The sequence below is a fragment of the Melospiza georgiana genome, chromosome 11 (genome assembly GCF_028018845.1).
Source record: "Melospiza georgiana isolate bMelGeo1 chromosome 11, bMelGeo1.pri, whole genome shotgun sequence".
NCBI classification, from domain to species: domain Eukaryota; kingdom Metazoa; phylum Chordata; class Aves; order Passeriformes; family Passerellidae; genus Melospiza; species Melospiza georgiana.
The window spans coordinates 1,871,081-1,898,316 of record NC_080440.1 but is presented as its reverse complement, the minus strand read 5'-3'; the positions used below and the strand labels follow the sequence as shown (position 1 = coordinate 1,898,316).

General features: G+C 43.9%; 1 protein-coding gene across 1 annotated transcript in view; it reads left to right on the top strand.

Annotated features, from left to right (window-relative positions):
- Positions 1-27,236, top strand: part of LOC131088320 (contactin-4) — a 255,572-nt gene that overhangs the window by 164,943 nt on the left and 63,393 nt on the right. The window contains exons 6-8 of the mRNA XM_058032262.1: positions 6,320-6,415; positions 21,769-21,972; positions 26,154-26,256. Coding sequence (XP_057888245.1) covers positions 6,320-6,415; positions 21,769-21,972; positions 26,154-26,256 — 403 coding nt within the window. The remainder of the gene's footprint in view (positions 1-6,319; positions 6,416-21,768; positions 21,973-26,153; positions 26,257-27,236) is intronic.

Sequence of the window (27,236 nt, the reverse complement as noted above, 5' to 3'; positions counted from 1 at the left end):
CCTTTCCTTTCCTTTCCTTTCCTTTCCTTTCCTTTCCTTTCCTTTCCTTTCCTTTCCTTTCCTTTCCTTTCCTTTCCTTTCCTTTCCTTTCCTTTCCTTTCCTTTCCTTTCCTTTCCTTTCCTTTCCTTTCCTTTCCTTTCCTTTCCTTTCCTTTCCTTTCCTTTCCTTTCCTTTCCTTTCCTTTCCTTTCCTTTCCTTTCCTTTCCTTTCCTTTCCTTTCCTTTCCTTTCCTTTCCTTTCCTTTCCTTTCCTTTCCTTTCCTTTCCTTTCCTTTCCTTTCCTTTCCTTTCCTTTCCTTTCCTTTCCTTTCCTTTCCTTTCCCTTTCCTTTCCTTTCCTTTCCCTTTTTCTTTTTCTTTTTCTTTTTCTTTTTCTTTTTCTTTTTCTTTTTCTTTTTCTTTTTCTTTTTCTTTTTCTTTTTCTTTTTCTTTTTCTTTTCTTTTTCCTTTCCTTCCTTTTTGCTTTCATTCTTTTACTTCCTTTTTCTTTTACTTTCCTTCCTTTTTCCTTTCATTCCTTTACTTCCTTTTTCCTTTTTTCTTTTTCCTTTCCTTTTTCCTGTTTTCTTTCCTTCCTTTTTCCTTCCCTTTTCCCTTTTCCCTTTTTCCTTTCCTTTTTTCCTTTTTCCTTTCCTTTTTCCTGTTTTCTTTCCTTTTTCCTTTCCTTTTCCCTTTTTCCTTTTCCCTTTTTTTTTTTTCCTTTCCTTTTTTCCTTTTTCCTTTTTCCTTTCATTCCTTTACTTCCTTTTCCCTTTTCCCTTTTCCCTTTTTCCTTTCCTTCCTTTTTTCTTTTTCCTTTCCTTTTTCCTGTTTTCTTTCCTTTTTCCTTTCCTTCCTTTTTCCTTTCCTTTCCCCCTTCATTTATATTTCTAGGTTTTTATTTTTAATTTTTTCTTAAATATTGTAGATTCCCACAGTTTGCAGCCAGTGGAGTGGGACGATGTTGCCAGTGCCTCCCCTGCCCACCTGGCTGTGAGTTTTCTCCATGAACCTGGATCTCTTGCACGTGGAGAGTTGTGCAAACATGATGGGAATAATTTGGGAAAGGGCACCCAAATGTCCCCAAGGATATTTGGATGGAGCTTCTTTGCTCAGTCTGAACCAGGGGGATTTGACCAATCCTCCCATCAGTTTTTTGTGCTGGAGATGTCACTGCCAGCCTAATCAGATTCCCTTGGGATGGTGTGCTCTTTAATAAAAGGAATAATCTTCAATTATTCCTGGATATGACCTTAAACATCACCCTAAATTTTAGATTCCTGGGATTATTTTAAAATTATAGAAGGGGTTTGAGAAGGCAAAGCCCATTATGATCTGCAAATCTCTTTAAGTCCTGCTTAAAAATTGGCCCTGGGTGTCTGGGCTGTGGCTGGGTACCCAAGGGGATTGGGCATTTCACATCTAAGAAAGGTAATCACTCCTTACCTATATCATTATTTCCTATTCTTTGGGTGCTTTAACATTCATTTAATATTATTAAAGGTGTTGTTTTGTCCACTCCAGAATACTCAAAGTTGCCAATGTGTGTCTGTTGGCTTTCTAATTTATCAGTTCCTAAATTATCAATCATTTTTAACCATTCTATTTTCCTGTGCTCAAAGTACAGCCAAGTCTCAAGGGTGGAATACCAACCCCCATAAAATACAGACAGGCTAAAAGAACTCCTGAAGTGCTGATCCAAGGATTTGTTGCTCATCTAAGTGAAGCAGGAGTTCCTTAACCCAAGCCTTATTTTTAGTACAGTGGGAATGGCACTGAGGCAGTGCTAAATCCCAGTAATTCCCAGTTGGACGCAGAGATGTGTGGGTATCACCCACCCTCCTCCCTCCCTGGGCACAAACTCTGTGTTCTGCCTGCCCAGGTGCATTGGATATCTCATTTTGTAGGAATAATGATCCCCAGGGCTGCAGCTCCTCTGCTCTGGGGGCTCCTTGCTGTTCACATCAACTGAGTGATATCAACGATGTGCGATCAAATTTGCTTTATAAAACTCCCTAGACCAAAACTTTGAAGTAAAACCCACTCACATTTTTATTTTTCTAAGCCTATTAGCCCTGCTTTTCTTTGGCAATTAAAACCCACTGATGTATGAAGCAGTGATTGATGTGTGTACGTTTCTGTTGGAACAGAGCAAAAGCAGAAATCGTTTCATACCAGTTAAACAGGAATAATAGGTGAAAATAGCACTGACACTGCTTTTCTAATCATGAGGAAAAAAGCCCTGAACTGCAATGACAAAGGGCTCACTAATGGTGAGTTTTTGACAGCGTGTCACTCAAGGCTCTGCACAGCAGAGCTGCCTCCCACATGATACACTCACAGAAATTGGCTTTCCAAAGGACATGCAGACACCTGCCACCACCAATTTGCATCATTGACTCTTCATCTCGTTTTCTGTAATATTTTTTGGGGTGGTTTTTAATAGCTCCTGCACAGAGGGGTCTCTCCTAATTGCAGCACCGCTGTAATTACGAAGCATTTTGTGTTCTAAAAATAGGCACGTGTGGAAAAAAAATCAAAGCAAAGCGTGGAAAGGCTCCTGGGGCAAACAAAGGCAGCAAAACAGAGCTCAGCTTTCACAAAAAATAGGGATCTCTGTCACATCCCCAGTGCCCTGACACTGGCAGGCTCCTGAGGGAACTCGTGGTGTTGCAGTCGGGGTCCTGGGGCATGCTGAGTTCAGGAATTCTGTTATTCCCATTAATTCTGTTATTCCCATTAATTCTGTCATTTCCATCATTTCTGTTATCCCCATCATTTCTGTTATTCCCATTATATCTGTCATTTCCACCATTTCTGTTATTCCCGTTATATCTGTTATTCCCATCATTTCTGTTATTTCCATCATTTCTGTTATTCATTCCCATAATTTCTGTTATTCCCATAATTCCTGTTATTTCCATATTTTCTGTTATTCCCATTATTATTCCCATTCTTCCTGTTATTCCCATTATTTCTGTTATTCCCATCATTTCTGTTATTTATTCCCATCATTTCTGTTGTTCCCATTCTTTGTTATTCCCATTCTTTCTGTTATTTCCATTATTTCTGTCATTCCCGTTATTTCTATTCCCATTCTTTCTGCTATTCCCATTCTTCCTGCTTTTCCCATTATTTCTCTTGTTCGTATTATTTCTTTTATTCCCATCATTCCTGTTATTCCCATTATTTCTGTCATTTCTATAATTTCTGTTATTCCCATTATTTCTTTTATTCCCATCATTTCTGTTATTTCTGCTGTTGTTGCAGCCAGCCATGGGAACTGAGAGGGCTCTGTAGCTGCTCTGCTGGGGTGGAATTCTTACTACTGGGACAATCAGTGGAGCTGGAAATGATCAGGGATGTAAATTCAGAAATCTGAGGCCAAATTTTACACTGGCCCCATCAGCAGGAGCTGATGTGACCTTATTCGTTTGCCCATCCTTCGGTGCCATCTGGGGAATATTTCTTTAAAACTTTGCTTGCCTAGGAGTCACTTAGAAAAAGAATGACCACATTTTATAAAGCTCCAACCCAAGTAGGTCCTAAAAAAGGAGAAAAGGCTGCAGCTCCTTTTGTTTTGCTTATAATTGAATCTTCTTTGCTATAAAGACTGATTTTTGTAGGCAAAATTTGGGGAAATCTTTCATTACTCTGGACAACTTGGGTAATTGTTGCTGTGCAAAGCCAAATATGGGTTTGATTAAAGTTTCCAAATGCCATTTACTGAGACAAACTACCCAGCCTTGAGGGGCTGTGGATCATTTCAGGTTGCTTAAGCTTTTATTAAGCCCCACAACGGCTCATTCCACACAATGACACCCTGCCCAAAGGGAGGAGCTGGGGAGCATTTCTGGGGATCATTTCTGTGGCATCGCTGCCCAGGTCGTGGCAGAGTTTCACAGAAAAACCTCATTATGGCAGCAGAGCCCCGTCAAGGCTGGGTGTTGGTGTGTGCATTGCAGAGGCAGATGTCAGGGCTCTGTGCAAATATTAGCTAATTAACCTCTTCTGAGGGACGCAGCTGAAGGACTTGCACCTCAGAGATGTGCAAACTTTGTCACCGAGAGCCCAAAGTGACTTTCCCAAAGTCACGCAGCTGCTTTTGAACACATCCAGCTGAAATTAAATAATACATGCAGCTTTCTGCTTCTGTGGGCCTGTTCTGCTTGATTTAGGATTGGTACTGTCCAGAAAGTGTTTAAAGGCACCTTAAGTCATTCATTAAATGAGGTGTGAGTAGCTGTTACTCACAATAACCTGTCTGCATTCCCCTTACACCCCCTGTTGTATTCTCCTCCTTAAATCATTACTAATTGCTAATTACTAATCCTTCTCTAATGCTGGGGTTACTGGAGCTCACACAATATTTTTCTGTGCTCACTGGAGCCCTTGGTTGGTGTGGTGATAATTGTTGGCAGCACATTGATCTCCTGAATGGCAAGTCTTAATATTTCAGTTTTTCCTTTTAATCTGGTGGGTTTCTCTGTTGGATATGGGATTTTTGTGGGCAAATAAGAACAAAAATCCTCCTCTGCTACCCAGGGTTTTTAGGTTTGGGGACAAAGTGAGGTGGAACTCAGTGGTGTTGTCACCATGAATTGGATGGACTCAATGGTGTTGTCACCATGAAGTTGGTTTTATGGGCAAATAAGAACAGAAATCCTCCTCTGCTACCCAGGGTTTGTAGATTTGGGGACAATGTGAGGTGGAACTCGATGGTGTTGCCACCATGAGGCTGAGCCCTCCTCTCTGCAGCTCAAAGATTGCAAGGTGGATCCCAAATGAAGCTCCTCACCAATAAAATCCTCATTATATCATTGTTCATTCCAATTTAGGTGTTGTAAAAACAAACCTGTGGCCTTCAGAAAGCACAATCAGCCTGATGGCCTTGATGAGGCATTAGCCTTTCTTATAATTATCTTAATCTTGTTATTTTACTCAGAGGCAGATTTGAAGTGCTTGCATGAGGCTTTGCAGGGCTGGCTCCCGAAGCAGTGCAAGCAGGAGTGATGAATACTCTGCTTTATCTGCTGATTTTGACCATCCTTGCAGCATTTCCTACATGTTCATCCAAGCAGAGTCTGCTTTTCCTGGTAGCAATCCTTTCCTTGTCAATATTGATGTAGAAAGCAGCACATTGATTCCTGCAGGCATTCTTTGGGCTTGAGGCTGTTCCTCCTCCTGCAGCTGTCCTCTGAGAGGATGGGATCCAGCCTTGTGCCTGTGTGCAGTCAAAATACATCAAAATCTGTGCGCTGGCAGGTGGCCAGAAAAATGTTACAGTGCTTCATGTAAAAAAAACCCAAAAATTTCAAAAATCCCGAAAATCTTGCAAATTTTGTAGAATTTAGGAATGAAGGATTATATCTCTCTAATTGATAATTTATTTTCCTGTTCTTATTTTGTCCTAAGCCAGAAAAGAAACAGAGAAAGGCCCATAAAGGCTTCTTTCCTAAAAAAAGGGAAATGAAGCAGTGACAACTTTGGATTTTATTTATTTAATTTTTTTTTAATTATGTGTGCAGAAAACATTTTTGAGAGAGGATAGAAATCAAGGCTCAGTTTTCCATCCTTGTAACCTCATAATGATGCTCCTACCAGCTCCTGCTGATAAATATTTATCACCTCTGTGTTTCCTCTGGTTCCCAACTGCACTGACAACAGGTTTGTAATTGCCAAGCCAAGGCTCAGCTACACTGGAAACAAGGGGGAAAAAAATGAAAATTGAAATGCAGGAAATTGTAAAGGATCAGAGTGATTCCATGTCGTGGTGCTCCCATGAAGCAGCTGCTGGTGACAATCCTGGTGGCACTCTGAGCTCAGAGCCACCTCCTCTCTTCACTCCTGAATTCAGTGTGCAGGGAGAGCAGGGGGAGTTGTATTTTCGCAGTGCACGGGCCCTGAGGAGAGGGAAAAGAGAGAGGTGGAAGGAGGAATTTAATTTAATTTAATTTAAGCACTTCTGTGGCCTCACGTGCAGCTGGTGCAAGAGGGAAGGGTCTCCACACGTGGGATGGGAGGGCAGCAGCAGCGAGGGCAGCAGCCTGCCTGGGGATGGAACTGCTCATTCAAGGCAGTAATTCCTCCTAAATTCACACAGCAAACCTCCCCCAGCCTTACAGGTGCTGGGGTTTTCTCCTTTCTGTGGGTGAACCAGCACCTTCTCCTTTCCAACCTGGGCAGGGCATTTCCTGATCCTCCTGCTGATGCTCCTCAGCCTCCCGCTGCCTCACGTTCCCCCCAGATCCCCCCAGCCCACCCTCCACGCTGATATTTCCTTTATTTCACCATTTCCCTTTTGTGACCAGCCTCTAACCGAGTCCTTCCTCTCCTGGCAGACCTTGAGAACTTCAAGACCAGGACGAGGAGCACGGTGTCCGTCCGCCAGGGCCAGGGCATGGTGCTGCTCTGTGGGCCCCCGCCCCACTCTGGAGGTAAGGAGCTCTCCTCCTCTTGTTTTCAGTGAGCCGTGGGGTTTCCTTTCTCAGGGAAGGGGATTCTCAGGGTTTTCAGGGAGTTTGGAGCAGTCACCTGCAGGGACAGGCTGGTGGCAGGGCCACCCTGGCTGAGGGGGTTCTGGTGCCTGGGGAAGCTCCAGTGGGGGACAAATGCAGAGAAAGAGCATTTTATGGACCTGAGTGTGAACTTCAGAGAGAAACTTGAGTGTAAACTGCAGAGATGGAAACTGAAGCAATGTCTTCATATCCTGAATATGTGACCAAGACCTTCTAGCTCAGTCTTTCTGATTGTGGCCTGGGCATGTCTCCTGCTAAAAAGTTGAAGTTGCTGGCAGAGCCACTTTTGTGCATCATCTTTTCATTATTTTATCATTTTCAAACGCTACTGGCACCATTTTTGTGTCCTGGGTACTCAGGATGTGTCTAGATCTGACAGGGTGCTGTTTGCTTCAACGAGGGTGGTATGAATGTTTAGAAAATACCAAACAATTCTTTTCGTTTAGCACAAACTTATTTTAATTGTGCCAGTTCGTGGCTTCCTCAGCATGTGTGTTGCATTGCTCTGTTTGAAATGTGTTGGAGAGGGAGTGGCTCTGTGAGAATTCCTGCTGGAATTCTTGCTGTCCCTGACAAGCTCCATGTGTGTGTCCCTCCCCACCAGGACCACACCAGCCTCTGCAGCTGGCTCCTTCATCAGGGGCTGCTCACTCTGTCAGAGCAGCACAACATCTCCCACAGATCTGTGGCCCTTTTAAAGAGATTTGCAGTCCTGCTTTGAGGTCTGTCTGGCCTCATCAGCTGGATGGAAATTGCCCCCTGGACCGTGTGCTGTTAGGCTGATGGTAACACTGCCAGGGTTTGATGCTGTGCTGAAACAGGACAAATCTCCTCAGCTCCAAAGTGAAAAATAACCCAGCTCATTGGAACCACGAGTGGTAATAAGGGGAGAAAATGCAATTACTTATTTTAGAATCTGATTAGGGCAGCGAACCCAGGTTCATCATCCTTGCACAAAGTGCCTGATGGCATTAGTGACCACTGCTGAAACATAGGGCTAATTGTGGGAACAAATACACTTTCTTTTTTTAACCTTAGTTTCATATGTGCATTGAAAATGAAATCTGAAAAAAAAAATTTAAAATCAAAACTGTTCAGTCTGAGAATTGCCATTGCTTTGCTGATGAGGGCATTCACTGGAATAGTAGAAGCCTGAAAAAGACATTCTGGCCAGGTGCTAAGATTTGGGAAAAGAAAAACAGTAAATGGGAAGGGAATTATTTTCTGTCAGCCATTGTGTCACTGGTTGTCTTGGGCTTAAAAATTGTGAGTTTATTAAAAAGACACTGATCAGCATCCAGACCATTAGCCTTTCATCTGTGGCTCTAATACTTTGCCACTTGGAAATATCCATTTCTGAGGAGCTGTCAGCTAAAAGTGAAGTTATGTTGGCCTACATACATTAGTTGTTGAGGCTTTCTTTCTATTTTTTCTTGTTAATGATGCTCAATAAAGAGCTTCCTACTGTTCCAGCATTACAGGAAATTCATCCCGAAAATGAGTCCAAATGATGAACGCGTCCTTTCAGCACCAACAAATGGGCTGTGTGTGTACAGCTCGCACAGAACAATTGGGCATTGCCGTGCACTGTCCCAATTTTGGGTTGGAAATGAGCTGGAAATTCAGGCCCATGGATGTTGGCTGCCCCCAGACCCCGGTGGAGACGGAACTCGCGCTCCGTGCGGCGGGAGCCGCTGTTTGTCAGCTCGCTGCCTCGTGCTGGTGCATTCTGTTAAGCGGCATAATGATGTGATGGCCTCCTCTGATGGAGTGCATGCTGAGAGCTGGAGGTTTGGAAAACAAGCGTTCGTCTGCAGGTCGGGAAGCGGCTGGGCTGGGGAGCGGAATGAATGCAAATCAAACATTTGCTTCTGCCGCGCTTTCCGCGCTTGCAGCTCTGGATTCCCACCCCCCGAGGCCAGTCCTGCTGTGCTGATGACCCCTTTGTCTGCTAGAAGTTCCAGTTCTTTTCCTCTCCTATTTTTTTTTTTTTTTGCCTTCTCCATTTGTTGCTAAAGGACTGGTAGAAGCCTGCCTTGGTTGTTAGGGTTTTTCTGAGATAATTACCCTGCCTGTGAAGGGCCTTCCCTCGTTATTTCTGCAGCTTGTTTGATCAAAAGCCCAACAAAGGTCTTGTGTCAAGCATTCTGCCCTGAAACCCCACAGAAGAAATCACTGAAGAGTAAATATTGCTCTGGGAACGTGGCACTGGGGCCTGGGTAACAGCACGATGAGCTGCTGGTGGTGTTTGAGTGGACAAGAGGAAAATGTCAAAAATCCTGAAAGTCTGTGTGGAGCTCAAATTTGGCTTTGGTTTTGTGCAGAACACCAGGGGCCCATCGTGGCCACAGCATGAACTGGGCAGTGCCAGTGATGGAGTCACAGAAATGGGTTTGGACACTGGAGGGGCATCAGAGAGTTGCTGTGGCTTCTCTGTTGAGTCTTGTTTAGGTACCTCAGCCTCTCTTAATGTGAATTCTAGAACCTGGATGTCAGAAGTCAGAATCTGGATGTCAGATGTCTCCTGCTTTGTATTTTCAGAGCCCTGTGAGATCAACCACTGACTCACAGAATGGTTTGGGTGGGAATGGCCCATCCAGAGCCATGGCAGGGACACCTCCCACTGCCCCAGGTGCTCCCAGGAGACAATCCCTCCCTCCCAGGGAACAATTCCATCCCAATATCCCACCTAACCCTGCCCCTGAGCTGTCACAAGAGCAGAGCAGAGGGGAAGAATCCCTTTCCTTGACCATTTCAGAATTTTGAGCCAAAACAGGGAAAATATCACCAAAAATGGCTTTATTTCTTCTTCTCTGTTTATTTCTGTTGCATTTTTAAGGCATTTAGAAGCCATAAACCTTTTCAAAGTGTGCAGTAGTGTTCAAGCTAAGCTCTTTGTGGAAATGTTTTCCTTCTGAGGAGCTCTGCAGGGGGGAACACCTTTCCTTGTTTGCTTTTTTCGGTGTTGTTAATCAAATTTGGCAAGATCCATTTCTTGTTGAGATAAACTTAATTGAAACAAACAAACAAAAAGCTCCAAAATCCAAAGCAAACACTTGTGTTTCTCAGGCTCTGAATCTAAGTTGTGTTCCAAAGAGGATACGCCTGGGAAGTATTGGAGGTCCCTGTCCTTTTAACTTTATCCCCAGATTTTAAGATAAAATATTCTTGTGTGCCAAATAGTTCTTTTCATTTAACTTCGTGGGAGCTGAGTCATTTAGCTGCCACTTTTATTAGATTTATTTGATAGTCAGGGCAGGGTTAGTTAATATTTTAACAGCAACAGTTTTCAAATTCCTCCTAGCATCCCTGGCATTTCGTTGTGAGTCCAGAGGCTAAAAAAATACAGCCTTGGAAAGGATTATCTACTTGACAGGCTGGCAGCACACCCTTCCTCATGCAGAACAAACAGGGCTGGAAACCCTTCCCCTCCCTTCTCTGGGAAGATAAATGAACTTGTCTTTAGGATTCCTCCCCCCCTCTCCTGTGAGTTTCTCGTGGTTCATCTTTGGAAAGATCTATAACCATGTTCTCGTGACATTTGCCTTGCAGCCCTCGTGGGAGCAGCCTGTGGAGATGGGGCTCTGCAGGCGCTGTGGGAAATGCTGAGTGCACACACAGGGCTGCTGGAAATGATCTCTCAATTACTGGGTTATTTGAATTCTGTGTTCTCTGGTGCTGCTGTCCCTGGTGGTGTGTCCTGCTCTGGGCTCTGCCCATTCCCCCACTCACCACAGCTGGAGCACATCTGTTCTCACTCCCAGTCCAGCTCAGAAATCTGGGCAAGCAATCGGCCAGCTGATGGCGTGTTTAGATAGCAAAGTGCTCAGCTGGGAACTCCCTGGTGCTCTGCAGGCTGTGTCTTCTCCTGCAGACGCATCCTCAGACGTTCCTGCTGACCCTGGAACTGAATCCCCAACAATTCCTCTCTCTGAGCCTCAGTTCCTCAGACTCTTTGTCCCTCTGCTCCTTTCTGACCTTCCTGGGCAGCTCTGTCCCCTTGAGTGAACAAAGGCAGGATTTCAAGGAAAAATCAGATTTCTGTCTCTGCGGCGCCCATGTTCTCAATGCACTTGGAAAATTCCATTTTCCCGAAGAGGAGGAGATTCATTAAAGCTCAGTTGTTCCCATAATTCTTTCCTATCTGATGCCATCACTCCTGATGGAAACCCAGCCATGGATGGGAACACATCTGTGTCTGAGCTGAGCTGTTGACAGAGAATTATTCCCACACCTTTTCACAGATTGGATGCACTCAGGTTTTCTCATTCTCTCCTGCCTTTCTTTCCCTGATGGTACCCAGGAAAACTTTTAGTTCTGTTGCACAGCTTAATCAAGTAGAACTAACTATATTTTAGCATTTGTCAGAGGAGATGGCAATTCTGATCCCATCTCAATCCCAGCCTTTCATGCTGCACGGGCAGGAGTGAAGCGTGGACACCACAGGTGTTTGCAGAAATCCTTATAAAAGCATTTTAGAGATTTCAGTGCTGCTAAAATCACCCCTGGGCAGAGGAATCATTAGTGGCTGCTCATTGTCCTCTTGCTTTTTCTCTCCTTTTATTATCATTATTGTTTTAGAGGGATGATGGACACTTCATGTTCTGGGGACAGTGGTGGCTGATGGCCTCTAGTGGGATGAATGGTTTTGGGGGGTTTGTCCTGTAAATAATCCATCCCACAGATCATGTCCCATGTTTGTACAGCCCCCACCAGGCAGTGCAACGAGGAAGGGCAGCAAACCTGGGGAAATCAGGAGTGCAGGAGGAAAAAGGCAATTATCAGGCATTTTTATACCATGATCAGCAAATGGAGCATGGCAGCATTTAATGTCCTCACTCCACTACAGCAACCTTCACATTCAGCCTTTATTTTCCTGTTTATTTCAGTGTGGGATGCCCAGAGCTTGTGAGAAATGTGAATTTTACAGAACCTCTATTCCCAGTTCCCCCTTGCCAGGCAGGATGTCAAAGGGCTGAGCTGCCCCTGTTACTCCTTATTAAAGGATTGATAGTTTCCCCTCTTTATCTGCTGCCTTAATGTCTTTGGAAGCCTTTGCTGCGTGGTCAGATTTGGTTCCAATTAGTGAGAAGCTAATTTAGAGAGGAGCCTCGCACACATGGGTGGGCACCGTGGCTGTAAAAGTTCCATTTCTCCGGGAAACCAAGCAAAAAATCTGCTCAGCTGGTTGGAAGTGGGTTCAGCTGTTTGTCAGGAGGCTGCAGGGCAGCCTGTCATGGATCATTCCCAAGGCTGGAGGGAAAATCTGAGCAGGTAAACTCTCCCTTGGGGCTGGCAAAAGCAAAGAAAAAGGGAAATATTTTTGTAATATTTTATAATAGGGATGGTCAGTGATGGATTTGCTGGATTAGTGGTGTTGGGTTGGTGTTGGAGCATCAGGAGGGGCTGCAAACCTGCCTGGGTTGTGGGGCATTTGTTAACCTGGTTTTCCATGGATAATTCTGCTTGGAGGATGCAGGGAGGGACAGAGGGGAGGCTCAGTTCCCAAACAAGCAGGAAAATGCCCCAGCAGGGTTCAGTTCCCATGAGCTGGGGCTCCACAGCTCACAGCTGACTTTCCTGGAATGGCAACAATGAAATTCCAGCAGGAGGATGAGGAAATTCCAGGAGGGGATGCAGGATGGGTGCTGGAGATGTGTGGGAGCTGGAGGAGACCATGAGGAGAGCAAAGGATGCAGAAATACCTGAACCTGTCACCAGTTTTCCCTTTAACAGTGACTGCCACTCCCGTGTCCCCAAAGCAGGAAAATTCCCATGTCTGGAGTGTCAGCACCCTCAAAGTGCTTTGCAGAGCATGAACAGCTGAGCTCAAAAGGCCTCTGAGTGATTGATCTCAGGCCAAGATCCAGAAAACAACTTCCCAAAGCTTCCAATTCCTGCAGTTTTTCTCCTGAAAGCTGCATCTGAGCATCCTGGCAGCATTTCTGCCAAAAATCCCTCAAAATTCAGCCCAAATTTCCCTCCAGGTGTCTCCTTCCATCACAGAGAGTCACACCCTGGGTTTCTGTAATTCATCTGTGTCTGGCTCCGTGTGATGGAGATTATTACAGTTCAGCAAGAATGGGGTTCATTAAACTTAAAATCAGGCATATGAAACTCTCATTTAAATAAAAAGTGATTGAGAATGGTAACTTCCATTTAAAGTGCATCTCCCATCATTTATTTTTTATGCTCTGCCACAGTCACCGTTTAAATTATTAAAAGCAAGAAGTAAAAAGCTTCTCAGGAGATAGAAATGGATTAGATTAAAATTAATCTGACATAATCCTTTCTGTAAAACTGCTGATTCAGTTTGTGCACAAGTTTATCAACATATTTGAGGATGAAGGATAAGGATAAATTCTCCTCTAATTTAGGAGTGCTTTGGCTTGATATTTCTGACAGCACAGGGAACACACAGAGCTCTCTTAATTGAGAGATTTATGAAAATACAAATATTTCTTACAGCACAAACGCCAAGCTCATCACAGATTTACACTCCTTTAAGCACCTGAGGTGGTGAGTGGGATCTGCCTCGTTTCAGCTGAATTTTTAGGGGCAAAAATAGGGGCTGGGTCAGTAACAGGCAGATTTTGAGCTGTCACTCGTCACCTGCAGAGTCAGCACCCCCAGAATTCCCTTTTTGTGCCCCAGGTGGGTGGCAAGGACACAGGGGAGGTCTGGGGTGGGGAACTGGAAGGGAGGAGGCTCAGCCCCCCACCAAAGACCTTGGGAGCAGGGAAATAATGAGGAACACGGCGTTAATGGATTTTTTTATTTATCAGTGGCAGCTCGTGACATCTTTAAAAAGAAATCATCTGCGAGCCAGTGGTGTGGGTTATTCCCTGTTTGGCTGCAGTCAGCACTAAATGAAGATTGAAATGGGGCTGAGAGGGGGTAGGGCTGCCGGGGTTTGGCTAAAGATGAGTGAAATGTGTCTGACAGAACCCAGTCAATAGCATTTATTGGGAGCTGTAACATCTTGTGATGTCTTTATGAGCCAAATTAGAGATCAGAGTGCTGCTGCCAGGCTCTGCCAACCCCTTCCCTCCACATGCAGCTCCGCACAGCCCTCAGGGGCAGCCAGGGCTGCAGAATGTGCCCAGGGGCGCAAACACAGCACTGATGTGTCACGTTTGGGGTTCCACACCCCCGGGTGCATATTCTGCTTTGTTCAAGTCAACAGTCCTGGCTGTGGGAGCCCCCATTCCTATGGGGCTGATGTTTTGTTGTTGAAAAATCAGTGGGAGAATTGGTTTGGGCATTTTCTGTTACCTCATGATGTGTTTAAATATAACAAATGTGCAACCATGATGATGTTTTCAGCTGCTAGATATCAAAGATATCACTTTATTATGACACTAAACACTGATTATCTATCAAATAAATGAGGAGAATGGTTTTTTCCTGTGTGCTAAAGGCAAGGGCCCTGCAGGCCATGCCCCCCTCAGGCTGCTTGGGCAGATAGTTCAGCCTTGGAGTGGGTCATCATTTTAATTCATTGCAGTAAGAAAATTCCTCTGCAACCAACTTTATTTTTTTTTTTTTTTAGAGGTTTGATCTAATCTCTTACAACTGCAGATCAAAGGTAGTGAAAGCTGGTATTAGAGGATTAGCTAGGTCACATTGAAATATGTTTTAAAACAAGCCCAGGGACCTTTAGCTTTTCTGAAGCAAGTGCACACACAGAAAAGGATTTTTAGGCTAACTCTCTGTGACTTTAACCAGAAAGCCAAGTGATGGATTAAATCTGTGAGTCATTCCTTCAGGTGGTGTGGGGAGCAGTTTATGTAACACAAGCTGCAGAATATCAGCAGTGACTGAATCTCCCACAGCACAAACCCCGAGCAGGAGTTCAGTTCAGTGTAGGCACCCCTGTGCACATGCCCAGCTTTCCATGCTTTTATTCTCTTTTGGTGATTGTTTATAAGTAATTAGCAGCTTCAGCCCAGGCTCCTTTTCATCCTTTTCTCTGGCTGGTTTCTCCTGTTTCCATGGGCAGGGCTGCTTTATCTGTGCCTGTCAGGTGAAATGAGTGTTTCTTTGCCAGGATGTTGATGCCACTCTCTGGACCTTATCAAGCCATTATTCCTTTTTTATTACCAGAATTTCCTCATTGAAATGAACTCAGAGAGAGAGAGAATCACCCAGCTGATCCCTGCTGGGGTGAGCCTGCCTCCAGAAGCTTCAGTTTAAACAAGAAGGGCTTGGGAGTGGCACCAAATCCAGTCCTGGTTCCCACTCCCAGGAGGTACCAGGGTGACAAACACACCTTGGCTTGGTGGGGGCTTTTCCTTCCGGGCAAGAGTGGCTGGAAATGCCTGTAAGACAAGCCTGAAAAGCTTTTCAGACACAACCCATCAGGTTTCTCCCCACTGAGCCAGGCTGTGCCGATGGCAGGGTGTCAGTGCCCCCAGATGCTGTTGGAATAATTTTGGTATTTCACTGGAGCAAATCCCAGTGCAGGACCTCACCTCGTGGTGTTTTCTATTCAGCACAGATAAAGATTTGTGCTGATTTCCCTCCCTCTGGGTTCAGGTTGGCTCAGTGCAGTCGTGGTTGGTGCTCACAGCTGCTGGGAGAGATAAGCCAGGCCAGCTGTGTGCGCCCAAATATTTCACTGCCTTCGACATCACAGGCTGGAGATGCAGCAGATACGGGGATATTGATTAGGCTTCAGGTAATGAACACCTCCTGCCCTTTTAATTACCCAGAGCTGGGCAGTCCAGGGGCTGGGAGGCAAACACAGCACTGAAAACTGCTGTGAGAATGAGAAAAATTGGGTGATTTTGTGCATTTTTCTTGTTCTTATAAACTTCTGGCGGCGCGTTTCTCTGTAGCCTGGCTGCTGAGTAATTGTGTCCTCAGATTTGGCATAGCTGAGGGTTCATCCAAACGTCTTTTATTAACTTTAGATTAATCTTGTTCATTATTTATCATTCTTTTTATTAAAACCTGCACTGGAGGCCCAGAGCTGTGGTGCAGCTGGGCAGCAGAGCTCAGACTCAGAGGGAGAATTACCAGGTGATATTTTTGTCCTGGCCGATTTCCTTAAATTGTTCTGCAATTATTTAAGACTGGAAGATAAAAAATTGATCCAGTGGTGCAGGCAGGGCAATGGAAGTGTCCGTAACCCCACAAAAAAAAAAAAAATTAAAAAAAAGAGGTGGTGCATTATTTATGTAGCTTTAACATTAAAATAAAACTGTGGAAGAGAAAAATGGTCCAAACTCCAGGAATTGCAGAGAGTTGTGCCAGGGGTTTGTGTTTCCTGGGTAATTCCCTTTTTCCTTTCCCCAAGGTGCTCTGCCAGGGGCTGGAGGCTCTTGGAGCCTTCTCTCCTGCTCACGTTTTGTGATTCAAAATTGTGATTTTGTGATTCACAGGGCTATGGGTGCTGATTGCTCAATCAAATCACAGCGAAATTTGCAATTATGAACTTTGCAATTATGGAATTGGCAATTATGGAATTTGAATGATGAGTATCCCCTACAAGCAGTTGGCAGATTTCAATAAGCAAATTGAGGATACAGCTCAGGTTCACAGCACACTCAGCAGATAATCAGTTCAGCTTCAGCTTTGCCCAAATTTGCTGTAACTTCACTTATGAGCAGTTTGAACACCAAGGAATGGGAGCAATCAGAGCAACAATAAAACCCCAGCAGTTTGCAAATTATCCACCAAAAATCAGTTTTCTATCAAGTTTATACAACAACAGTGGGTAGGAATGGGGGCTGTACAACAAAATGATATTATAGTATTTGGATATATTAAAAAATCAACACTTGGGAATGTTTGGCACAGGAACACACCCAGAGCCAAGGGGTTTGTGCTAAATCCCCTAAAAGCAAAGGGCAGAATTCTCCTGTGATCACCTGCACTGCAATGGAATGGCAGGGAGTAAAATAGACAGGAAAACCTCAGGACTTCCTATCCTGGAAAAAAATAAACCAACTTTGAAAAAAAATTCAGAACAGACATAATTTTAAAGAAGTGAATTCTGCAAAAAATAATTGAATTTTGAAAACAAAATTTTAAAAACAGACATAATTTTACAGAAGTGAATTCTGTAAAAAATAATTTAATTTTGAAAAAAAAATTTAAACAGCCGTAAATTTACAGAAATGTATTCTGTAAAAAATAATTGAATTTTGAAAAAAAATTTAGAACAGCCATAAATTTACAGAAGTGCATTCTGTAAAAAATAGTTGAATTTTGAAAGAAAAAACTTTAAAACAGCCCTAAATTTATAGAAGTGCATTCTGGGGAAAAAAAATAGTTTTGAAAAAAAATTAAATGCCAGCCATAATTTTACAAAAATGCATGATCAAGGGACGTGTCAACAAAACGCTTCAAGCTGTGTTCACTCCATCTGAATTTAAATTATTTATAGCAGGGGATGAGCCTCACCTCTCCTTTCAAAATGTCTCTAATTAATATTGCAGTCGTAGTTTGGGTAGTTTGGGACAGTTGAAAGGGAGAATTTCATAATTTCCTTAATTTCATGTTTTTCTTTTGCCATGTGTAATGGAACATCATTTTTGTGCATCGTGATTTACAGAAAACTTTCTGTTTTCCACTGAAAATCAGTTCCCACCTGTCCAGCTTGAGAGTGACAGAGTGGGTGATAAGGTAGGAGTTACAGCAATCACTGAAGATTGGATTAAACTCTGTAACTTTCAGCAAAGCCTATAAAAATAATTGTGTATTGTACCCACACTGTTCTTATTAAAAATGATAAATGACCCCCATTTTTTGGCTAATGCTGATCCCAAAATTTCATCCTTCTCCTCAGCTTTATGGCTGCCATAATCTTGATATTTTAATAGCTTTTCCCATAATAGCCACAGAGACCTTTTTAAGTGGCAGCCCTGACTTTATGGAAGAGACTTAAAATGTTAAAAATCAAGAAGAGTTTCTTCTCCTTAAAGGCAGAAGCAAAATATGGGGGGGGGGGGCAAGCAGAAAAATGTGATTTTGGCAAAGCACAGACCTAAGTTAATAATTACTCAGAATTTCTGTGCAGTTTTCATTATAGAGTAGATAATGGAAATGAAGAAAAATAAGGTTACAACATGTCCTGGGTCTGCTCTGGGATTGCAGCTCGTGGAGTTTCTCCTTTCCCTTAAAAACAGCAAATACAGCTCAGAAATTGGGTAATATTCTGTGTTTGAGAGATCTTTAGATCTTTACTAAAACCAGAAATACGCCATAGCTATAAACTGCTCAAGGGTAAATAGACAGCTGAAGTCGAACCAAAACTCCAAAACTGAATTTGAGTAAAACAAGGTTGAAAGAGCTCAGAAACAGGTACCTGCAGCAAAAAGAATCTGGGGGAGGAAAGTAGAGAACATAACCCAGAAGTAGGGAGATAAGCATTACAGGTGTGTGAAAATCCTTTGCATGAAAACAAAATGTGAAGTGTGGGGCAAGATTTGAGAGGGTTGTGAAGGGCAAATGGCAGGTGCCAGTAGTCAGAACTTTTTCTCATGACTGTAATGTATCCTGGCACTCTAGACAGGAGAAGTGAGTTGAAGGTAACAAATCCCAACACTGTAAAAATTACACCCAATTTGTAAACTGTAGATTATGGAGATTAATGACAGATCTGCTTTAAAGGGGAAATGAAAATGTGGAAAAATAGGCAAAAGTCACATGGGAAAGGGCCCCAAATTAGACAGGAGAAGTTTGCAATGTATTCTTTAAGGGACCGGAGGCTCATGTGTGATTAGAGAACCATGGATGGCCCTTTTGCTGGTTCCTTGAGCTCTGAGGCTCCGTGTTGGTGACTTTGGGAACCCTTCCCAGCAGCAGGAACCAGCCCAGGCTGTGTTTGCAGCGTCTGTTTGCTCAGGAGGTACAGATTGCCTGTGGGGTGTGAGCTGCCTGTCACCTGCAGAGCGATTAGAGAGGCAGACCTTATCAAAAGGAGGAGCCATAAATATTGCACCAGGACCTCTCAGGAGATCAAAGGCACGGGGAGGGAGTGTTTATTTACATGCTGCTGCACAAGCACGAGCACTCTGAGGTGCTCCAGCCTGTGCTGCTCCCGGGGCTCCATGCTCCATCAGTCCCTTGGGGTTTGGGACAGGGAGAGAGAAAGGAAAAGACAGTGTTCAATGTTATATAGCAATAATGGACTGCTCCCAATGTCAGTTCTGTGTCATTTGGGCAGCTGGGTCTCTCTGGCACTGATAGGAAGGCAGAGCTTTACTGTGTTCCTCAGTTTTATGCAGCCAAATTAGCAGAGTTTGAAGGTGGCTTTGGGTGGATTCCAATGTTTTCCCCTCTAGAAATGAGTCTCCTTCAGTCCCTTCTGCCCTGGGTTCCTCTCTTTGGAGGGATCCCAGGTCATCATTTGTTCCTCTCTTTGATCAGATCTCCTCCTCTTGCCCAGCCCCCTGTGCCTTCTTACCCAGGGCTTCCAACTCTTAAATATTATATTATAATATATTTTAAATATCTTTAAATTTATATAGTAATAACAGACTGCTCCTAACATGCAATTCTGTGTCATTTGGGCAGTTGGATTTCTCTGGCATTGATAAGAAGGCAGAGCTGCACCTTCAGACCTTTACTGTGTTCCTCACTTTTATGCAGCCAAATTAACAGAGCTTCAAGGTGGCTTTGGGATGATTTCAATGTTTTTCCCTCTAGAAATGGGTCTTCTTTAGACCCTTCTGCACTGGGTTTCTCTGTTTGGAGGGATCCCAGCTCATCATTTGTTCTGTCTTTGCTCAGACCTGCTCCCCTTGCCCAGCCTGCTGTGCCCTGCTTGCCCAGGGCTCCCAGCCTGGCCCTCAGCTCCGGTGACAGAATTATCCCAGACTTTTTAACTGAACCAGAGCCCAGGAAAAGCTCCTGCAACGATTACAGGGCAGGAAAGCCTTGAAAATGCCAGCACAAGGGCTCTCAGTGGCTCTCACCAGCAAGGAGATGAGAACTCCTTCAGCCAAAGGCGTCATTAGCCCACAAGCACAGAGCCACAGACTACAATGAAAATATTTAACCTGGAAATTAGAAGGGTTTTAGCAATAAAGTGATATTGGCTCATGGAGGAAAGCAGGAGCCCTTTCTGGGGTGTAATTATACCTGTGAGAGCTCCTGGGAGAGGATGGGAGGGACAGGGATTGATCCAGAAATTCCCTCCCCACTGTTTTCCTGTGCTCAGGAAAACACCATGTCAGGAAATGTCACAATTTCCACTTTCTGTGAATTGCAGAGCTCAGGGGGCTCTGGTGGAAACCTTGGTGTGAAGAGTCACTCCAATTTCACCACCTCTGTGCATCCCAGGGCAGGGATGTTTATTTGCCTGGTGCTGCTGCTTCTGGAGGAGCAAGATAATTGTCCACCAAGAGTAAATTTAAAAAAAAAACAAAAAAACAACCAACAAACTTAACTACTTGCAGAAAATAATAAGCTGGCTGGGAAGTGGTACCTTGTTTGCTCTGAGTATCCTCTTGACATCAGCATGAGGTTCCTTCTAATGAGATGCACATGTGTAAATATGATGATTAGATGTTCCCTCGTAAACAGAATTATCATACCTTTCTAACAGTCTAAGCAGGCATTTTCCAGTCCTGTTGTTACAAGTAAATAAATAAAGGCCAAAAGGCTGCACTCAGCCTCTCCTGGCTGGGAACAGTGGGACATGAGGGCAGAATGTATTTTCCAAAGTACCTAATGGTGGCTGAGGTCAATTACAGCCACGACTCATTAGAGTATTAAAACAAGAATGTGATTTTTAGTATAATTAGTGTTCCCTTAGAAAACTGCAGCAGTCTTGTATCCACTTCAGGCTCTTTGAGTGTTTTTGGGCATTTGGCTCAGGCAGACATAACAGGGTTAGACTGCATTAACCTCACTCACAGCCTCTGCAATGTCTCTCACTTCTTCTTTGTGGCTCAAATAACTTCCAACAACGCCTTATAAAACACAGAGCCCTGTCTAATTAGTCACAGAGAAGATTACAGCTGCTTAATTTAGTGTTCAGTTTTCTGCTGATTCAGAAATTCCTGAGCAGTAAAGCATCCAGTGGGTGATAACACAACTCGGCAGATCCTCCTCACAACTGGCTTTAAGGGGGGAAAAAAATTAATTAGGGAGGATGAAAGCAAAGCTATGGGCAGGCTGGAGTGTTCACAACAAAAAGGTGAGATTCCTGTGAAATGCATTTTATTCTGGATGAAGTGGAAGGAGTAGCAGGAATATCAGATCCATGTGTTGAAGTGGAAATGCCACAGCTGGAAATTTGCATTTGGAGTGGTGCCTTTTTCTCTTGTCCTAAAAATATGAGCCAGACACAGTTAGGGTGATAAAAGGGGCACCTTGAGTGCACAAATTCTGCAGGTGGAAAAGGCAGAGGATGCTCAGGATTTCTGTACAATTTTTATAGATGCTGCAAATTAGCATATCTGACAAGAACGTCCCAATTAGGAACCTGCCTGGTGAATTGATCCCCCCAGTTCTGGTACCTTCTAAATTCTCCCCCCTCAGATGAGATCCAGGCCCTGTTCGCAAAAATTTGTCTCAAAAAGCCATTTTCAGCCTTGGTTTCTAAGGAGAGCCAGGACAGCACAGGGATCCTGGAATTTGTTTTGTCTTTCTGCCTAGGAAAGCGTTGAAGCTAAGCTATGATAAAAAGCTACAACTATATGTGTAGAGAATACAGAGAATATGTGAAAGAAGAAAAGGTAAAAACCAAAATGGCATCAGAGAATATGTGAAAGAAAAAAGGTAAAAACCAAAATGGCCTCAGGGAATGTAGAGAAGATAAGAAGGTAGAAACCAAAACAGTTTGTATAAAAAAACCATACTAAACCCCAAATATATATATATCAGGGAATATATAAAAGATAAAAGGTAAAAACCAGAACAGCCTCAGAGAATATATGAAAGAAAAATGGTAAAAACCAAAACAGCATCAGAGAATATATGAAGTAAAAAAAGGTAAAATCCAAAACAGAGCCTATAAAAAAACCAAACCAAAAACCAAACATATATATCAGAGAATAGATAAAAGAAAAGAAGGTAAAACCGTAAAAGAAGGTAAACCAAAACAGCATAAGAGAGTATAGAGAAGATACAAGGGTAAAAACCAAGATGGCATCAGAGAATATAGAGAAGAAGAAAAGGCAAAAACCAAACTGGCCTCAGTGAACATAGAGAGACAAAATGGTAAAAACCACCAGGGCATCAGCAGCCATGGGGCTTGTTCCTTGGGCTGTGCTATCTCATTTTTCCTGCTCACAGCGTGTCCCTTGTGCTTGCAGAGCTGACCTACGCCTGGATCTTCAACGAGTACCCCACCTTTGTGCACCAGGACAACCGGCGCTTCGTGTCGCAGGAGACTGGGAACCTCTACATCGCCAAGGTGGAGACCTCGGACGTGGGCAACTACACCTGCGTGGTGACCAACACCGTGACCAACAGCAAGGTCCTGGGGCCACCCACGCCCCTCGTGCTCAGGAACGACGGTAGGACCTTCACCAGCTGCCCTGGGGGGCTTTGCTGGGTTTTCATGGCTGGATGTCGCCCAGAAAGTAAAAATTGGCTGAAATGTTTCTCTTGGAGTGTCTTGGTTTGAAAAGGCAGGTGTCTGACTCAGAAAGTCAAAATTGGCTGAAATGTTTCTGTTAGAGTGTCTCAGTTTTGAAAGACAGGTGTCTGTTAAGGAAGGCAGACACCTTGAAATGGAAAATGTAAACCCCCTCGCTCTGAATTGCTATAAATTTTAAATTAAGGGCTCTCAGGCAAAAATATGGGAGCAGGAATAACAGTTCTTTAATAGGGAAGAAAATAAAAAGATAAATAATGCAGTGAACTAAACCAACGCTGACAGAAGTCAGAACCCAACCTGACACCCTGTGGGTCGGGATGTTGGCAGCAGTCCCATTGGAATTGTGGCTCAGCCCTCCTGCAGTGTCAGGGCTGGTTCTGGTGGAGCAGGGATCCTGGAGAAAGGTGCAGTCTCTGCCTCTGAAGATCCAGGGGCAGAAGTTCCTCTGGGGAATCCAGTGCAGAAGCCATGGTGGTACTCCAGAATCTCCAGATTATATCCAGGTAGGAATGCTTGGCTGGTGTTCCAGAATCTCAGATTATATTCGGGTAGGAATGCTTGGCTGGTGTTCCAGAATCCCCAGATTACATCCAGGCAGGAATGCTTGGCTGGTGTTCCAGAATCTCCAGATTACATCCAGGCAGGAATGCTTGGCTGGTGTTCCAGAATCTCCAGATTCTATCCAGGCAGGAATGCTTGGCTGGTGTTCCAGAATCTCCAGATTATATCCAGGCAGGAATGCTTGGCTCCTCCCTCTGGGCTCACATCTCCCAATGGGATGCTGTAGTTCTTATCAGCCATGCAGGGACATTCAGTAGCTGTTATCAGCAGGTGTCTCTCCAGAGGGAGGAGTGGGTGTGGGAGGGATAAGGAAAACTGCCCAACGAACAGAAGACACCTGCCATACTCATGGCAAATAGAATATAATTTGCTTGGCAATCCAGGACATGGAATGAAGGGTTTTTCCCCCTCTCACAGTTTTTCAGTGAGGTAGAGTCTGCTAGACGCACTGCTAGAGTGACTCTGAGAGTCAGGAGTAATTGCAAAAAAAACCCAGTGGGAGCTGGCCAAAGACAGGAAACAAAATAGATTTTTGAGTCTGGACATTGCAGTTTTTCTCATTTTATGCAGCCCCAAAGTGAACAAAGGCACTTTGTTGTTTCGGTAACTGTTAGCTCAGCCTGTGTTTCCCAGCAGAATTTGTGCTATTATTAGTGGTCTGTGGAATAATACAAAAAAGGGGAGAAGAAAGCAAAAGAGGATTTCTAAATTTATACAGACAATTGATCTGTATCGTCATCATTTTGGAGCAGATAAGAAAAATACATTTGCATGTTAATTTCCAATTAAAATTAATTAAAATGTCTCTGTTTAAAGGCTAACAGTTGGGACATTTGTTCCAGGAATAGAAATGCAATGCTAGCAACTTCTCCTGGAAGAAGATCCACTGTCACCTTGTGGGATTTGACAAAAATTCCTTGCTTGGAAAACACAGGCTCTTTGCTGCAGCCTCCTGCCTGTCAGGTTGACAGAATCCCTGTGGATGGAGTGGGAAATGCTGCTGGTGATGAGGAATTGTCCCAGCTGGACTGGGAGGGGTGGAGGTGCTGCTTCTCCAGTTCTGCTCCACATCTGCCCTCCCTTTCAGGGAATTCTGTGTTCCCATAAACACAGAACAGCAAATCTGTCCCTCTGAGTCACAGTGGGCCTGGCATGGATGGCAAAGAGCAATGGTTAAATGTGCCTCATGCTGGCAATTGCAGTGCTGAAACAATATTTTTTAATATTCCAATAATAGGAATTTTTTTGCAATCCCTACTGGAAGACGTGGAGAGGGACTTGGTACCAGGGTGTGCAGTGGTAGAACAAGGGGAAATGGCTTTAAGCTGATGGGGAAGGAATTGTTGCTGGGACCATCCAGGTGTTGAAAGCTGCTGCTTCCCTATTTCTCTTTAAAATGTGGGATTTGCCATACCAGGATTGAAACAGTAACAGTGGGAAAGGACCAAAATAGTCCTGGAATGAAGCTGCCATCAGCAGCAGCTGTATGGGCCAATTAAACTGCAACATTTCACAGGTGTTGTCAGGAAATGCATAGCAAATCCTCAGACAAATTAGCCTCCTCCTGAATTCCTGGGACTTTCAGCCCAAAATAAAAAATGTTTTTAAGCTTTGAAATCGGAAGAAAGGCACAAAAGCCTATGAAATGCCAACACATGGAGCATCTGATGTGCCCTGACACTGGGAGTGCTCTCCAAGCCACAAACCAGGCTCTGCTTTGGTGCTTTATTTCCTCCTCCATCCCCGCCACCTGCACAGCTAAGTCAGATGTTCAATCATCCAGGAACAGCAGGGAAAATGAGGATTTTCTGCATGGAAATGGTCTTGGATTCAGGATGGAGATGTTTCAACTGCTCTGATGTTGCTGCTATAAAGAGCAGACAGCAGGACTCACTTCATACCCTGTATAAATTCATGGAGATAGGCAGGGTGTCATTGCAGCAGGAGCCTTGTGGTTTTTCCAGGTACAAATCCTGATTTTTCCAGGTGCAAATCCTGATTTTTCAGTGGTTGGAGTTCTCAGTGAGGCTGGGAGAGGCCAGAGCTGCAGGGCTCAATGGGGTGGTGGCTGTAGTTGGTGTCCCACAGCCCCAGGGAAACATTCCCACCCCACTGGGGTTTTATCCCAATGGAATTTCAGCTCTTCAGGCCCAGCCCGAGGCAAAGAAATGGGATTAAATAAAAAATAAGTGAAGAGAAGGCGGAAAAGATCTCCACAAGTTGTATCAGCTGCTGCTTTGGAGACCACAAGGCAGTTCTTGGCTTGATTGAAGATCTCCCAGAAAATATTCAGCACAGATTTTGGAGAAATTTAGGCAAGATTGCAAAGATTTGGCAGGTCCCAATTGGGAAAACAGGATTTTGAAGGGTGCAGTGTTAACATGCAGGGACTAATGGGTGAAATGCCACATAATTCTTCTTTGTATGGTTTGTAAATGCTGGAATGTCACCAGGGAATCCCAGATTTCCTGTTTTGTGTATCAGGCAGGGCAGGAGTATGGGGAGGGTGTCCATATTTTTAATAAATGCATTTAATTTTGACAGCTGAGGCTGTGCAGGAGCTACTTTGTTGAACATTTATTTGCAATTACTGTGTTGGAAGATGACACAACCTGCTCTTTCATCAGAAGAGGTCAGCGAGCAGAGGTGGAGTGGTGTCAGCTCACACTCAGCATTTCCAGCTTCATCACTGGAAAACTAAAGGAAAAAACAGGAATTTTTGCATCCAATGTGAAAAGCAAGAGCAGTCAGCAATCAGAGGCCAACTCAGCAGCTCTGACGTGCCCCAGTGTCACTGCAGGCTCATTTCTGTATTTTGGGGATTCTCCAGGGCTGACCCAGCTCCTCTCCTGCCTTGGCCACCGTCCAGCAAGTGCTGCACTGTTGAGATTGGAGCTGCAATCATCAATTAGCTGATAATCACTATTGGTGGAATTATATGTGCTGGGTTTAAGACAGTGCAATGGCTGGAAATGGAGCCATTTGTCAGGGGTATAATGGCCTTTTTATGTGCGCAAATTTTTAAACACAATTTCATAAAGAGGCTGCCACGCTCCGTGATTTACTGGGGCAGTAAAAAATAAAGAAATTACCCGAGGAGTAGAAGATCTCTGTGCATTGAAGTCCTGGAAGTTAATAGCAATATCTCTGTTAACTCCAGGGATTTTCAAACTTTTTTCCTAATGGCTGCTTGTTCCACGTTCCGTTTCTAGAAGATGCTGAACCTCCCTGATTACTGCTCCCCTTATTTCACGAGTTACCTGCAAAAATCCTGCATATTCAAAAGCAAAAAGTAACAGGGCCACGAAGAGATTTTAATCTTTGGCAGATGGTGTGGAGAGTTGGTTCAGCTTCTCCTCTGGCAGTAAATGGGAAAAGAGCCCACACTCCACGGCTGTTAGGAACAAGCCATGTTTAAAATGAATGGATTAATTGGGCAAGTAATGATGTATAGAGCAGCTCTGTGCTAGCACGGGAACGCTTGTGAATTTACTGCTGAAACTCAACCAAGCCTTAGCATCTCCTCTATGTTCCCAGGGGTGATGGGAGAGTATGAGCCCAAAATAGAAGTGCAGTTCCCAGAAACTGTTCCATCTGCGAAGGGAACCACGGTGAAACTGGAGTGCTTTGCCTTGGGCAAGTAAGTTTGGATCCATTATTGTTATTAATTATTATTCCTGCGGCTTCTCACGTTTGTGGGGTTTGCAGCAGTTCCTAATGACCCACTTTCCTCAGCAGGAGTTACCTGTGGCCAGCTTTCAGAGCAGCCACAGGGCTTGGGCACTCTTGTTGCTGGAGTAAACACTGCCAGCACTGCCAAAATGTTGGGACTGGCAGGGAAATCATCACAAAATGGATGGTTTGGGTTGGAAGGGACCTTGAATCCCATCCAGTGCCACGGGCAGGGACACCTCCCACCATCCCAGGCTGCTCCAGGCCTTGTCTTTTGGACACTTCTAGAGCAGCCACAGCTTCTCTGGGCAACCCCTTCCAGGGCCTGCCCACCTTAAAATGGATGGGTTTTTACCCCAGATTCAACTGGGTCAAAACAGCATTTTAGTAATAAAATGTCTCCTGCTTATACACTGTGATAAACACATTTACATTTATGTTCCACATAACCCACCCATAATAAAACCTCTTTATAAAATCTATTCATATACAACAGATTGAATAATTGTGAGTGACAGCCATAATCATTTAAACTATTGCACTGTGTAGCCCCACCTCCCGTTTAATGGAAAGAATATATGTATCAGATTAGCATAAAATCAATTATCAATTCACGTTTACACTTATGTTCCTCATAACCCACCCATAACAAAATCCCCTGTGGACCCTGTGCCAGACCACTCACTACCTTTTTATCTTCTCTTTATTCTCTGATGCTGTTTTGCTTTTTACCATTTTTTTTCTTCATATATTCTCTAATACCCTTTTGGTTTTAACTTTTTATCTTCTCTTTATTCTCTGATGCCATTTTGGATCAGGAATGGGACATCACGCCATGATCAATATGATCAAGTGAAGCCAACTTTATTATCTCAGAAAGGGACAATTTATAATATAGGGCTATATTTATAATAATTTTCTACTGTTCATGTGTCTCTAGCTAATACA